At 35.2% G+C, this 15679-nt stretch overlaps 1 protein-coding gene across 5 annotated transcripts in view; it reads right to left on the bottom strand.

Annotated features, from left to right (window-relative positions):
- Nucleotides 1–15679, bottom strand: part of elavl2 (ELAV like neuron-specific RNA binding protein 2) — a 57738-nt gene that overhangs the window by 22919 nt on the left and 19140 nt on the right. For 3 of the 5 annotated variants that reach the window (XM_028442375.1, XM_028442374.1, XM_028442378.1), the window contains exons 2-3: nt 6049–6139; nt 2807–3050 (exon numbers count right to left, since the gene is read on the bottom strand). In XM_028442375.1, the coding sequence (XP_028298176.1) occupies nt 2807–3050; nt 6049–6120 (316 nt within the window). In that variant the 5' untranslated portion in view covers nt 6121–6139. The remainder of the gene's footprint in view (nt 1–2806; nt 3051–6048; nt 6140–15679) is intronic. The other 2 variants (XM_028442377.1, XM_028442376.1) reach the window with 1 other exon arrangement.

Genomic DNA, 15679 nt, shown 5'->3' with positions numbered 1-15679 from the left:
GCAGCTTAAAATCTTATTTAATGCCCACGGTGGAAGTGAACTGGACAAGAGCCACGCAGTATGTAAGTTCTGTTACACTAAAATTAAGTACTTTGGGAACACAACGAACATGAGAAGCCCTATAGCGCGCTTTCACCCGGAGGAGGAGGCGAAGTCGGCTGCTGCTGTGGCTAAAAGTACCGCTGCTAACCAGAGAACAATCGAACAAGTCACAACAAAGCTTCCACCCTCTTCGGAAAAGGTAAAGTGGATTAACAAGTCGATTGCAACATTTATTGCTAAGGATTTACGTCCTTACTCGGTCGTGGAAAATCAGGGCTTTCGTGCACTGCTACATACTTTGGAGCCGAGATATACCATCTCTTCTAGACAGTACTTTATTGATACGGCCATCCCAAAGCTTTACAACCAACCAAAACAGAAGTCATAGCATCGCTGCAGAAAGTAGGTAGGATAGCAGTGACGTGATGTGTGGACATCTTAAAACCGCGTACCTTATCTTTAATGACTGGAAGCTAATGTCATGTAATTTTTTTTTATTTTTATTTTTTCAATTGAAGTTATGTTACAAGAAAGGCTGCTACTACCTTTGTTTCAAAAACGTGTACATTTTCAGTTCACATACTTTTTCCATTAGTGTAATAAAGGTTAATGAATGGTAATGTATCTCTTTTTTTCTAACTAACTACAAACAAAATATATATTTTTATACAGTGCATGGACAGTGAATACAACAGAAATTTTGTGAATAAAACATGTATCAAAATGCATTAATCGATTTAGAATCGAATCGAAGCCCCTTGAATCGTGATCAAATCGAATCATGAGGTGCCTAAAGATTCCCACCCCTACTCATGTCTGCCGTTATACCCTCCAATCAAAGCAAACAGACATAATTTGGATAACGTCAGCATAGCAAGATAAAAATTCTATTCATACAAATGAGTCATTTTTAGTTTTGTAAACAGCACTTAAATAATTATTCATCCTAAAATTGTACAAAAAAAGCAGTTAATAGCAAAAAGTAACAGTAGTATTATTAGAATCAATCTTACACATCTGCAACTTAACAACAGAAATGACTAAAAAACCTTTTAATTAGATTTAAAAAAAAAATTAAAATTATTATAGATAAGGCTTCCAAATTCCACTTGAGGGTAAACCGACTTAACACTTTAATTTTGTTTTATCATCTTTCCTTGTTAAGATGACTTTACTGGCTGTTAAACTTCCCAAATGTATACCAAACATGCTAAATAGGGTTATTATAATCAACTACTGCTATTAAAGTCACATTTTATACGCTTCAGATGATTTACAGAAATGGGATGCCACACTGAAATTGTGCAAGGGCTACTTTAGCAACACTACTCGACCCTCAGCCACCCATTTAACGAGAAAAATGACTATGGAAATGTGCAATATGGTTGCAAAACATTTGTGAAACCTTTAATTAACGCCAAACCGAGAATCACCCTCACAATTTGCCCGAAATCCATGTCACCAGGTGAATTTATCACCAACTCAGCTAATACACCAACGGCTAAAACTGCTAGTCATACAGCAACTTTGTTCTGCTTTCTAGACATTAAATTACCAGTATTCCTGGGAAAAAGTGTGTAAAGGTGTGATATTGATGCAAAACATGTTTGTGAGGCATTTCTAAAGTCATGTTGGTGCCTAATTCTAACTCATTCAGTGCCATTGACATACTTTTATGTCATTTCAAATCCTTACGCTCAGTGCCATTGACATACTTTTACGTCTTTTACGTTTTTTCACAGGGATTACAAGAATACACCCTGGCGGAAGTTCCTCATCAATATCTAAGCTGTAGTGTGATGTAGTGATCAACTAGTGTCCTGAAGGTGGCAGCAGCGCACCTTTAGATAACAGATTAGTCACTGATGCTACCATTAGCTAAGGAGGAAGAAGCAGGACGAGGGAGATTATGGCGCTACGGAGGGATATTGTTAAGTATCCAGCAGCTCACAGCACTACATACTAACACAGAACATGTGTGGACCTGAGTGGATTAATAATTATGCTGCGATTGGGAGATAAAACCAACTAACCGGGCTAAACGGGTCAGCTCTGCGTGTCGGGAGGAAGAGAAAGTTATGTCTGTGTGATTGACGGGGGAGGAGAGACTTGGAGGAATGCAAAATATAGTAAGAAATCCATTCAACTCTGACATAGATAGCAAAATAATAATGTTGCCATCAAAAGCCTGGTCTCAGTGTTGTTTTTGTAGCTTTATAGTCGGAAACTAATTTTGAGGTGTCCCTAAAGCAAAAAAAAAAAATGCTTTAAAGTCACTAATAGATTTTTACAGAAAAAGCCGTTTTTCTCAGCTTTTTCACTCAAATTGGCAATTTGTGTGATACTTAAGTCTATTCAACTGCTGATTACAGAAGAACGAAAGAAGCTAGAAACAAAATTATTTTTTCTGATGAAATTAGAGACTTTAATCTTTCAGATTTCAGATTGTTATTGTACAAAATATTCTGTGGGTCTTTAACAATCAGTCAAAATGCTCAAAAACGGCTGGCACTGAGGGGGTAGAAATTCTGAAAATGGCTGGCACTGTGAGTTAAATAGAGGGGGGAAAAAACAGGTCATTGCTATCTTTTTTTTATCAGAGCGGGAATTCCGTTTTCCAAAATCACAGAAAATTTGAGATATTATAAATATATTTACACACGTGTATCCAATGACATTTCAGACATACTTAGCAAAATGCATTTGTTATACTTCAATTAACTCATCAGTTTGGATTAAGGTATTTCAGACTTTGTGGCATTACCTGTGATTTTGTCGCGAACTAGTTTACAGGACTCAATCTCCCCGATGCTGCCAAACAAACTCTTCAGCTCTTCTTGGGTCATGTTCTGAGGCAGATAGTTGACTATCAAGTTAGTTTTACTGTCCTCTATGCTTCCCGACTCCACAGGCGAGGAGCAGTTGTTTGAGATAGTTGAGGGACCGTTGCTTGTGTTGTTGCAAGTTGGCCCGTTCGACAGCTGTGTTTCCATGGCAGCAATTACCTGCTAAATAAAAAGAAGAAAAGAGAAATTGTAATCCAGATGACAAGCACACACAAAACAAAACATGTTAAATAAGGATGGTCTTCACACATTATAGCAGTGGTTCCCAACCTTTTTCACAAACTTCTGGTGACCCCAAAAACTCTTTCGCTAAAATTAATTATTTGATTATGTTTGTTATACTGTGTTACAAATAACAGTGTAGCCAATCACAGTGCACAAAGTGACAATATGTGCCAGTTGAGATATTTTTATACTTCCCTACTTTTATACTTCTACTTATTCCCACTAGATCCCTCCAGCTAACCCAAAATATGTGAACATAACTCCAAAAGTGTCATAATTTACGACCCTTAATGACATCCTTCATTACACCTTATTCATGCTAATGACAGCCTTATGTAAAGAACTTCAAGAAAGTGTTACCAAAAATAGTTAAACGCGACAACCCAAGTGAAACATTTGGTAACATAAATATGGCATGTAAAACTTAAAGCAGCACAAAAAACAACAGCCAATGGTGCGCTTGGCGTAAACCAGAGGTGCCTTACATAGGGCTAATCAGCTGAGGAAGAAAGCAACGAGGTAATCTATGAAGAGTCATCGTTAATTAAACACACATGCAGAGGTGTAAAGAGTACTGATATTTGCTACTTAAGTAGAATTACTGTTACTTGACTGAAGTTGTACTCAAGTACGTCATGCATAAAATGCTCAACTACAAGTAAAAAGTAACTCAACTAAAGTACTCAAAGTAAATGTTGTTAGTTACTTTCACACCCCAGATTTATTTTTGGTATTCAATCTTGCCACGGTTCCCTTGCAAACAGTAAACATCTCATGTATGAACTTAAAAAGGAAAAGATGATAACTTGCACAATTGGAACTTAATTTATTTTCCACAAAGGCATTTGTATAAAATAAAGTTAGTCAAAATGTACAATTATTTAAAAAAAATAGTGACAGCAATGACATTAATTCAAAATTAAATAAAATTATCAGAGTAAGTAGAGCTAAATTTATGAACTCTAAAACAGTGCCATGTCTAATGTCCCACGTGGAGAACAACATGATGGGTAGAAACCACTAGCCTGAACCGAAAAAAGTGGCTGGGCGTTTATCAGAAATTACACAACTAAGAACATATGGATTATGTTCAATGAGACCATGAAATGGAACTAAAAACAAAAAACCACAAAAAATAATAATTTACTCAGTAACGGTTGGGTGGAGAAATTTAACTAATTACTTTTTTTAAAATGTATTAAAGTAAAAGTAAAATTACTGAGAAGTACAAGTGCTAAGGATGTAACGATTCACTCAACTCCCGATACGATTCACGATACAATTTATTTTACAACATGAGATTGTAGAAAAATGACTGAAAAATATTCCTTTATTTTTTTTGGGGGGAAAAAAATAGAAAACACTGTACTATTTTCCTTTTATATTTCATTATCAAAAGAATCCCTTGATAAACTATTCAAAACAACGCAATTTAACTAAAAATAAATCTTGAATGAAATAAATAAAGGAATAATACAAATAAAGAAGCATATTAACTTAAATTTTGGTTCTACAGTAAACAATGCAAAACTATATAATAGTTTTTTTTTCTTTTTAAAAGTGCAACTGAAAATGTATTTTGTGCCTTAACAATTGGACTTAAAAAAAAAAAAAAAAAAACAGTGCACTGTATTTATGTCAGATATTTGTTTGGACCAGCAGAGGGCACTGGTAACCTAGTGGTCAGTTGGCATGCAGATATTATTGCAGTGAAGAAGAGATGCTATGCTAGCAGACAGAGCTAATAGAAAAATGTGACTTTTACAGATATTCACAAAATATTACAGATATGAACTACGTCACTCACACGTGACGTGAGCGTCGGCACCAGGCCAGCCGATACGCAGACTAAGCAGCTGCGTAGGGCCCCCTGGCCACTAGAGTGACTGGGCATTGCATGCATCAAAACTGCAGGGTGCATTTCCAGTAATCTATCATGCATTTGTTTGTAATTACAAACTGGCAACCGAGAAAGTGACGTTGGACCTGACCTTGCCACGATTGGTCAGCTCATTGTAAGCAAGTAGCATGGAAGAAAATGCCTGATACAAACAGCACTCGTCATGTCAAAAATAATTTATCCATGTAGAAGCGTAGGCGGCAGGCAGAATCGCCTACTACTCTTGAACATGTTCATAAATGATTCCTTACCCCTTTAGCACCGAAAGAATATTTGTAATATTACAGCTATTTAAGTAGTTGAATATCTGTAAAAGTCAAGTTTTTCTATTAGCTCTGTCTGCTTGCGCATAGCATCTCTTCTTCACTGCTAGAATAGCTGCATGCCAACCGACCACTGGGTTACCCTCTGCTGGTCGAAACCAATATCTGATGTAAATACAGAACATTGACTGTTTTATTTTAAAGTCCAATTGTTAATGCACAAAATACATCATCAGTTGCACTTTTAAAAAGAAAAGGAACTATTGTGCAGTTTTGCATTGTTTACTGTAGGCTTCTTCTTCATTTGTATTATTTCTTTATTTATTTCATTCAGGATTCATTTTTAGTTAAATTGCATTGTCATCATTTGTCTACAGTCTCATTTGTAAAATAAATTGTGAGAATCGTATAGTGAACTCAGTATCGCGAATCGTATCGGGAGTTGAGTGACTCGTTACATCCCTAGTGAGTACTTGTAATCCATGACTTTCACCTCTGCATTTGTGATAAAATTAGAGTAATTAAAAAAAACTAGTATCACTTTTCAGACAGACATTGAGACAGTGGCACACAGGTTTAGACCATACCAATACAGCCGCACAGACGTTCATAATAAAACCCCAGAGGTGCTTTTATTCCAGATTAAACGTGTAATGTACTTAAATTGAAAGCTTAAATTTGACTTATCAATGTTGTCATTGGTATGGCCTGAGCCCTGAGCCAAAAAAAGGCCTACAGGCCACATGATGTATTCAAAAAAAGTGCCACAGACCCCAGTCCAAGGCTCAGGCGCCCACGAACCACTTCTCAGCAAAGAAGCCACATCGCACAGTCTGACTGCCATGTTAGTTTGGAGTTGCCGTCTGAAAAAATGTAGACACAGAGTACTTCATGTTAGATCAACAAGAATAAACAGCAGCAGTCAGATGATCACATGTCATTGTTGCGAGGCTAAAGATAGCGCTATTTTTTTGCCATCTGGCCGTCCGTGTAGATTGGAAGGAATCTGGGAGAAGCAAAAGTTTCACGTGGTCAAAAATACATCTTGAATCACCAGGAAAGAAAAATCAAAACCCACATAGTGCAATGATGTTCATCAGAGCAGAAACCAACCACAACAACAACTGCAACAATAATCATGAAGCGCAGCAATTAGTGAAATGGATGGGAAAGCTGCATAAAGATACTCATTAAAATTAAAAGCACAAAATCAGCATGCTGCATCTGCTATACAACCTGCAACACTGCACAGAATTAAACAGGCACATTCTACAATTCATTAGTTTTGTAAACTACTAAACTAATGGGACCTGTCAAACTCATGATTTAAACTAACCATTGTCAACATGTTAATTTCAGTCAGATAAAGAGCTTCAGACAACATGCAGCAGCATGGTCAAAAAACAAGTGGAGACATCCATTGTGATGATTTTTACAAGTTTTACAGTAAACAACTACAAAAAAAACCTTTTAAAACAACAGAAACAGAACTACACATTAGCATTTTTAGGCAAGTGATAAAAACTAATAATATAATGTCATCTTTTCAGTGTTAACCTGAATTAAAAAAAGAACTTCAAATGCAGATTTATCATACACGTTTTCATACACATCTGCAATTTAACTTCAAAACTGATAATTGACATTTTGACATTTTTATGGCAAGAGGGTTTATTTAATCCATCCATCCTCAATCTGATTTGTCAATATTGACAGATTCACAAGTTGAAATGAGTACCCTAACGCTAATTAATTTACTCTTTCCCTGGTCTTTCTGCTGCAATGAATGCAACGACTTGTGACCATTCACTAAAGCATGGATTGAAACTATATTCAATAAAAAGCCGTTTAACAAGACACATTGGAAACAATACATTAAAACAATGCATATATTAATCATAAAAAAGAATGGGGAAAACAAACTGGAATGCAATATGCTGATTCATTTCTTGCATAGGATCATTATTATGTCAACACCCAGCCTGAGGACTGATATTATTCTAAACCTTAAGAATTATCAAATGGTAATCTAAAAAACAGGAAGACAATCTAAGGCAGAGGTGTCAAACTCGTTTTAGTTCAAGGGCCACATAGGATCCAGTTTGACCTTATGCGGGCTGGACCGGAAAAATCCATGTTTTGTGATGAAAAAAGCAGCATATTCAAACAAAATTTTGAATGTTAAGCAATTGGTAAAAATTCCTTGGCTTTGCAACAAATATTCTCAAAATTTGCAATGTTATTTGCAAGAATTCTGTGGGATAATTTTCCTTGTTTTGAAAAAAAAAATCATTGCAATTTAATATCACAGTAAATATTGTAGCACTGCAGCCCCCATCATATTTTATCTACAACGTCTATGATAATTTACAAAAAGTCTGGTTTTTGCTGTAATTTTGACTTTGAACAAAATCTTCCTACTTCAGTTTTTAAGTCTTTACACTGGCTCCCAGTCAGCCTCAGAATAGATTTTAAAGTTCTGCTGCTGGTGTATAAATCTGTGAATGGGTTTGGTCCAGAATACATCAGTGACATGTTAGTAAGGTATGAACCCAGCAGGTCTCTCAGATCTATGGACACAGGTCAGATAGTGGAGCCCAGAGCTCACAGTAAACATGGTGATGCTGCGTTTAATTGTTACGCTGCAAAGAATTGGAACAAACTGCCAGCAGAGCTAAAGTCAGCATCTAATGTGAATATTTAAATCAAAGTTAAAGGCACTTTTTTTCTCTACTGCGTATGATTGAGAGAGAGATGTTTGGTCATGTTGTTGATGTCATGTGTTTGTTGATGATTTTGATTGATTTTACTGATGATTTTAATTAATTTTACTGATGATTTTAAATGTTCTTATTGATTTTAAACAATTGAATGTTTTATCATGTAAAGCACATTGAGTTGCCTTGTGTATGAAAAGCTCTATACAAATAAATTTGCCTTGTAGGCCAGACTAGATGCAATGGTGGGCCAAACTTGACTCACGGGCCTTGAGTTTGACATACTAGATCTAAGGCATGAAACGAGGAATCCTAAAAGCTTTGATGCATAACAAGCTAACTGCTTTAAGTTCATTTATTGTGTTTTTATCTATCATTGGAGACCACGTGACAAAAGAAAAACAATTATTTGTCTGCAGAGGGCAGTAGAAACCAATCGTCCCATGCACGACTATTTTAATGTAAAAGTGGAAAGTGAAATGCTGAAACTCAATATTTTAGGAATTTGTAGTAACACAAAAGAAACTGCAATTTTTTGGAAGCAATATTTAGGGGATTCTCAGCTATTAGCACAGTGCTTTATATTGAACAAAGTGCTTTTTTGGAGAAGAGGGGGTGTCTTAAAATGGCTAAATAAGGAAAATAAATAAATAGTTTATCTTTTAAACAAATACTAATAGTTCAATGTGTGAAGAGAGGATTGCAAAGAAAATGCCAAAAGAAAAAAAAAAAAGATAGTTCAACATAAGATTAAACCACTGAGACTCTTAGAAAAATATTCCTGACCTGAGCTTGTTGAGTGTGAAAAATCTGGGGGTGTTGTGCAAGTGTGTGATTAGCGAAAGTAGAGAACTCTTTTATTCTTGCAAATATTAAAACACCTTTGAGCTCTGAAAGCACATGCTCTCACCATCAGTGAGCAGGAAAGCCAAGCTAGCCTTTCTCAAGCTAACTGATTGGCTTTTCAGGTAACATGACCATAAACAGGAAACAATAATGACTTTCTCAGTCCCAGTAAATGTGGCAATACCATAAAAAGCAAAAAAAAACAAAAAAAACAGTTTTGGTCAGGGAGGAGTGCCCCATACACAGATGACAACCTTGTAGCTTTTCCCCACGTCTAGGGATGCAACGATTCACTCAACTCCCGATACGATTCGATTCACGATACTGGGTTCACGATACGATTCTCTCAATATATTTTACAAAATGGGACTGTACACAAAAAATACGGTATTATTTTCCTTTTATTTTTCCATTGTCAAAAGAATTCCTTGATAAACTATTCAAAACAATGCAATTTAACTAAAAATAAATCTTGAATGAAATAAATAAAGGAATAACACAAATGAAAATGAAACCTATTAATTTAAATTCTGGTTCTATAATAAACAATGCAAAACTGCATAATAGTTCTTTTTCTTTTTAAAAGTGCAACTGAAAATGTATTTTGTGCCTTAACAATTGGACTTTTTAAAAAAAAAAAAACCCCGTGATTTCACTGATTTACATCATATTTGTTTGGACCAGCAGAGGGCGCTGGTAACACAATGGTCGGTTGGCATGCAGATATCTTGCAGTGAAGAAGAGTAGCTATGCCAGCAGACAGAGCTAATAGAAAAACGTGACTTTTACAGATATTCAAGTAATATTACAGATATTGTTTCGGTGCTAAAGGGGTAATGAATCATTTATTAACATATTTAAGAGTAGAAGGCGGCCAGAAAGAAAGTATTAGCAGACTCCGCCCGCCGCCTACACTTGCGAATAGCGCCCTCTGCTGGTTAAAAAAAGTACTGCGATTCAATTCTCAGAAAATCGATATCAACCGTGATACCCATGAATCAATTTTTAACTGCCTTACGATTAATCGTTACATCCCTACCCACGTCTGCATGAAAAGCATCAGTAGACCCGTCTAAAAATGCCTTTTTAAATATAACAGTTATTGAAATTATGTATTGGCCTCAAGTTATTGAATTTAATTTGACCAAACTACAAAAACTACTGCTTCACAGTTAACGTGTTGCTAAGCTTTGTGACTGATGTATGTTAGCATAAAAACTTTTTTTGAAGGCATTAGGACTAAAGAAAACAGTTAATGACCCATTTTTAGGTATTGCACACTGAAAAGGACAATTTTTTACTTGTTTATTACGATACAATGTTTTTGCATCCGATTAAGTTATTTTCCTCTTTCAGATGGCCCTACACACAAATTGTATTTCCAAAGCTTCTAAGCAAACTACAGAGCAAGTTCCAAAACCAAGGTCAAACCTCATTGACAACATGATGCTAAAATAGAAAAATTAATACGTACAGTAGGAGCATTTACTCACGTCTCAGATTAATTTCCTACACTATCTTTAACAAATCTCAGCATCATACTGCAGCGTCCTAAAAGGACAGAAGCACAAATGGAAACATTTGGGAGCATGTAGAAATATTGATTTATAGACAAAAACCTTACATATTTTTAATTGCATTTTGATTTCTCATTTTTTTTCTCTGTGACACATAGGCTATTGCTAGTAGGGATGGTTAATCAGTCCCACTTCCCGATTCGACTCCATTTATTAAAGTCTCAATTGGATTACAAACCAATTTTCTATTATTTTTGATCATTGCTGATTATTGATCTTTGATTTAATATCAGTCAGCTGCTAAATTATTTTACTTTTATTGAGAAAGCATATTAAAACTATATAGTGTAATTGAAAAATCCCAACTGGGACAATTTGCCTGGTTTGTAATTCAAGATTAAAAAAATTGAAATAATCGATCTTTGGAAATCAAATAATCAATTCATAATTGTGTTAATGTGTTTGCACATGTAGAAAAAAGCCAACATTCCATCGCAGGATTGGGATCAAACTGCTCCACAGACGGCCCCTCCATGTATATCATTATTAACTAATTAAAGGACTATAAAAGGTAGATTTTTTCATCGATAAAACAGCTTGGAAGCATACAGGGCTTTACATTAACTTTCAAAGGTCACTTGTCATGCTACATAGAAAATTAAGATTTTGTTCATAAAAAACTATGCAAAACCATATTTTAGTAATGGAGACAGTTAATCATTCACTAAGTATATCACGTGCACGCGTTACTGTTGGATCATTTGTCTTGGAAGCTCATAAGATGCGTTTGTTTTACCATCAAAAACTACCAAATTATATCAACATTTAGATTGTTTAAGTTTATGCACATCTGCACAATCACCTCAACTCTATTGTGTGTCTGCAACAACTAGAATTTATTTATTAATTAATGTTATCTTCACATATTTGTATAGACAAAATTAATTTAATAAAATATTCTGGTGTCCACATGGAACTTATGTAAAATAGGTCATACAATGAATAGGAAATGTATATTAATCATTAGAAATTAACCACAACAATCCATTTATTAATGTTTTCCTTATATTTGACCTTATTCATTACAAAAAGATAATATATTATTGGGAGCTGAGAGGTAGAAACAAGGATTTTTTTCCCCCAATGATACATAATCAAATTTGAATATTGATACATTTTCCCAAATTTAAAGTTAAAACAAATCTATTCTAAAAGTTCTCTTTATAAGAAATACAAAAGGTGATTATATTATCTATGAACAAAGAACTGTAAAAAAATATACCCCTCCCCCCCCCCCCTATTAGATTTGTATCATGTATTTTATTCAAACAAATGATTCAGCAGAAAAAAAATATCACTCAACATAGGAATTAAGGTCAGTTTGGAGGTTCCCCACCCCAGGTCCTGGATAGGTACCAGCCTGTGCATATGAACGAGAGCTTCAAAACTATTTAATTTACCTCCTAAACCACATACAGTAATGACTACAAACGTGGGTGTTTTAACATTGTAGATCTCAATGTGCAACTAAATTCTTCTTGCAGTTGGCACAGGAGTTTTTTAGGCGCAAATACTAATCTACTGTTTGCACTGTAGAGCCATGCAGAGACAGCATTAGAAGCAATGTTCATTACTGTCTCTTGTAACATACCAAGCATTAAAACAACCAAAGCAACTCAAAGATTTACCTTTTTACATTAGCTCTACATGCTAATAGTAAAGCCTCCTACTTCTAGTTTCCTTGCATCTCAGATTGTGTCATGAACGATTTGCTATTATGAGCTACACCTTGGTTGAATGCTTACAGGGGATTGACGTACACGTGCAGTTAATTACATCAATATGAGCTGCACATTTTGCTGCATCATGTTCAGCATTTTGCAAAGTGAAGCTGTGAAGTTGGGTTGTTTAAAGGGTGCTAGTGGTGTTGTGTTCAAGACCACACTATCCGAGACCAAGACTTGCCCGAGACCAGAATGCACCGAGACCAAGACTTTCGGGAGCCGAGACCGAGTCAAGACCAAGACAAGCCGAGACCGAGACCAAGACCAAGACCATAAACATTTTTTTTTTTCAATTTAAAAAAATCTATAAATAAATAAAATTATGACAAGGTTCAACAGTTAAATAACATTCTCTCTTTAATTTTAGTTTATTTTAAATACATTTGACGGACAAAAAAGGTGCCTGCAAAAAATTAACTAAAATATTAAAACTACTACTGCTACTGATAAATTCAATTATTCTACATATTTGAAAACAAGATTTTTATGTCAGCTGAATGTACAGCAAGTGTTTAAAAGTATTTCTGCCAAGAAATAACGATTCTCGATTATGATTCTTTGAGTTGTGCAGGTCAACAGGTCACAGATTTCACAAGATAATTTTTTAGTTTGAAAAGGCCTTTACACAGGCCATTTTTATGAATTCACTTAGTTGATATAGTTTAATTTGGTTGCTGTAATGTAACTAGGATATTCAATTAACAAAGGTTTCCAACTGTAACTGTAAAAGTGAAACTTTCTGAAATAAAACTAAAAACAAGTTGTCAGCAGTCTAAAAAACAAAGAGCTACAGGTAGATGTGAAACTAAATAAAACAAACTCAAACCCTGGAACAGTCATGTGACAAATCAATCAATAGTTCTTGTTGAGAATTATTATTATTCTGGATACAGTGGAAACAGAAACTATAAAAAATAATTAAATTGTGAACCTGTTTTTATTGTGGGGAACATATTATATACATAAATGTAATTGGAGTCTAAAGACTAGGGCTGTAACGATTCACTCAACTCCCGATACGATTCTCTCACGATTTATTTTACAAAATGGGACTGTAGACAAATTTTTTTTTTGGGAAAAAAACTAGAAAATACGGTACTATTTTCCTTTTATTTTTCATTGTCAAAAGAATTCCTTGATAAACTATTCAAAACAATGCAATTTAACTAAAAATAAATCTTGAATGAAATAAATAAAGGAATAATACAAATGAAAATGAAGCCTATTAATTTAAATTCTGGTTCTATAATAAACAATGCAAAACTGCATAATAGTTATTTTTCTTTTTAAAAGTGCAACTGAAAATGTATTTTGTGCCTTAACAATTGGACTTAAAAAAAAACGTGATTGCAATGATTTACGTCATATTTGTTTGGACCAGCAGAGGGCGCTGATACTGCAGTGGTCGGATGGCATGCAGATGTCTTGCAATGAAGAAGAGAAGCTATGCTAGCAGACAGAGCCAATAGAAAAACGTGACTTTTACAGATATTCAAGTAATATTACAGATATTCTGTCGGTGCTAAAGGGGTAATGAATCATTTATTAACATATTTAAGAGTAGAAGGCGGCCAGAAAGAAAGTATTAGTAGACTCCGCCCGCCGCCTACACTTGTGGATAGCGCCCTCTGCTGGTTAAAAAAGTACTGCGATTCAATTTTCAGAAAATCGATATCAACCGTGATACCTATGAATCGATTTTTAACTGCCTTACGATTAATCGTTACATCCCTACTAAAGACACAAAAAAACACCACTTTAAAAAGACAATAGACTAATATAAGACCTCTTTACAGTTATTTGACTCATTCTGTGCTAGTGCAACTCTGCGGCGATGACGCGCTGGTGACGACATAAACCAAGATGGCGGCGGCCCGGACTACAGCCGACATTATGTAATAAAAGCCTTAAAAGACTTGGATATAATGAAAAGAGTGGATGGACAGAGACATAAACATGCAGACTTTCACACGGACTTATTAACACACACAGACCTCAGTACACACACAGACCTCAGTACACACACAGACCTCAGTACACACGGTAAACAGAACAGGCTTCACCGCTCGGCTGGCACTAGGACCCAGAAGCAGAGTAAGTGCGTCCCCTATCCAGCCTTCACAGGCTGTAATATCATCAGTTTACCAGTTGTTAGAGCTACTGTCTTTACCAGGGAGATAATATTTATTACTGGTGATTGTTTTCTGGAGTTTTACTGGGATTTTTACAGGTGATTAGTTCATATCTCCCTTGCGCTCCGCGGTTCAAACTGACACCGTAGTCACACACGTATGAGTGTGTCACACACGTCACTCAGTCACATCAAGGAAGGTTGTGGTCATTATACGGGGTTGATTAACTAATGAATAAAGGATTGTTTTATCCCGTTCTTCTCCGTGTTATTATCACATTATAAAAAAGTTTAAAAATAGCAGGAATTAGTGCTGGTCTCGAACGGTCTTGACGGAAAATCCCGAGTCCGAGACAAGACCGAGTCAAAATCAAAATGTGTATACTGCTACTCTGCCACTCACATGCTCACTTTATATTTTGTATATTCTGTATATTTATATTTTATATTTTATTATTAGTATTATTATAGTCTAGTATTTTAGTATTCTTAGTATTTTTAGTTATCTTTAATTGGGAATAGTTGGGTTCTTTTAATCTACCTCTTCATTTTGTTTGCTTATTATTACTGTGAAAGGGAGGACTCGCAAAATAAGATTTTCATTGTGTGGTGCAACTGTCTGGTTTTACTGTGCATATGACAATAAATATCTTGAATCTTGAATCTTGAAAATGCTTCAGAGTCCGAGACCTTAAAATTTGGTCTCGAGACCAAGACCGGTCTTGACCACCACAACACTAGGCGCTAGTCATGTTTACAACATCAAATGTGTTTATTACCAACAAACATAAGATCAAGATGTGCACATTAAAACAGTTTCATAACTGAAAATACAAATCATCTTTATTTACGTGCTGTTTTATTTGTTTTTTAATTACAACGAACAACATCAGGATGTGTTTGAGCTACTTTTGACGAGTAAAAAGCTGTTATGATATTGTGACTTGTTCATCGGCTTCACTGTTAAAATAAGAAACGTCACGAGTGAGCAGAACAAAAAGTGGACTTACTTAGCGATGATACTGGGAGGACAATTTAGAGCAGAAAAATTGGTTAGAGATATACACGTCGGCAATAGCCCCAATGCAACGCAGTGACGTCACTACAGTGCTGACTGTGTCTCTATGATGAGCAGGTTTCATCTCCTAATGGTTGCTTGACAAGGACTTTTAAACATTACCTTGATTAAACCTTTAGTATTAGAGATGATATTTTGATTGAGCTTGCTATTAAGATTCAGGATTATATTGCCTTAGTTGCTAAGGATATATTCAAAAAATGATTGAAGCACAGTGACAAACACTAAATTAACTTTATACATAAGTTTGATACAAACTTTTCAGTTGCAAAAACAAATACAAGTAGCATCCCTAGACACTATTAACCGATACTAGCAAAACTGCTTCTC

The sequence above is a fragment of the Gouania willdenowi genome, unplaced genomic scaffold (genome assembly GCF_900634775.1).
Source record: "Gouania willdenowi unplaced genomic scaffold, fGouWil2.1 scaffold_443_arrow_ctg1, whole genome shotgun sequence".
NCBI lineage: Eukaryota > Metazoa > Chordata > Actinopteri > Blenniiformes > Gobiesocidae > Gouania > Gouania willdenowi.
Note: the sequence above shows the minus strand (reverse complement) of the source record. Positions and strands in the feature narration are given on the sequence as shown.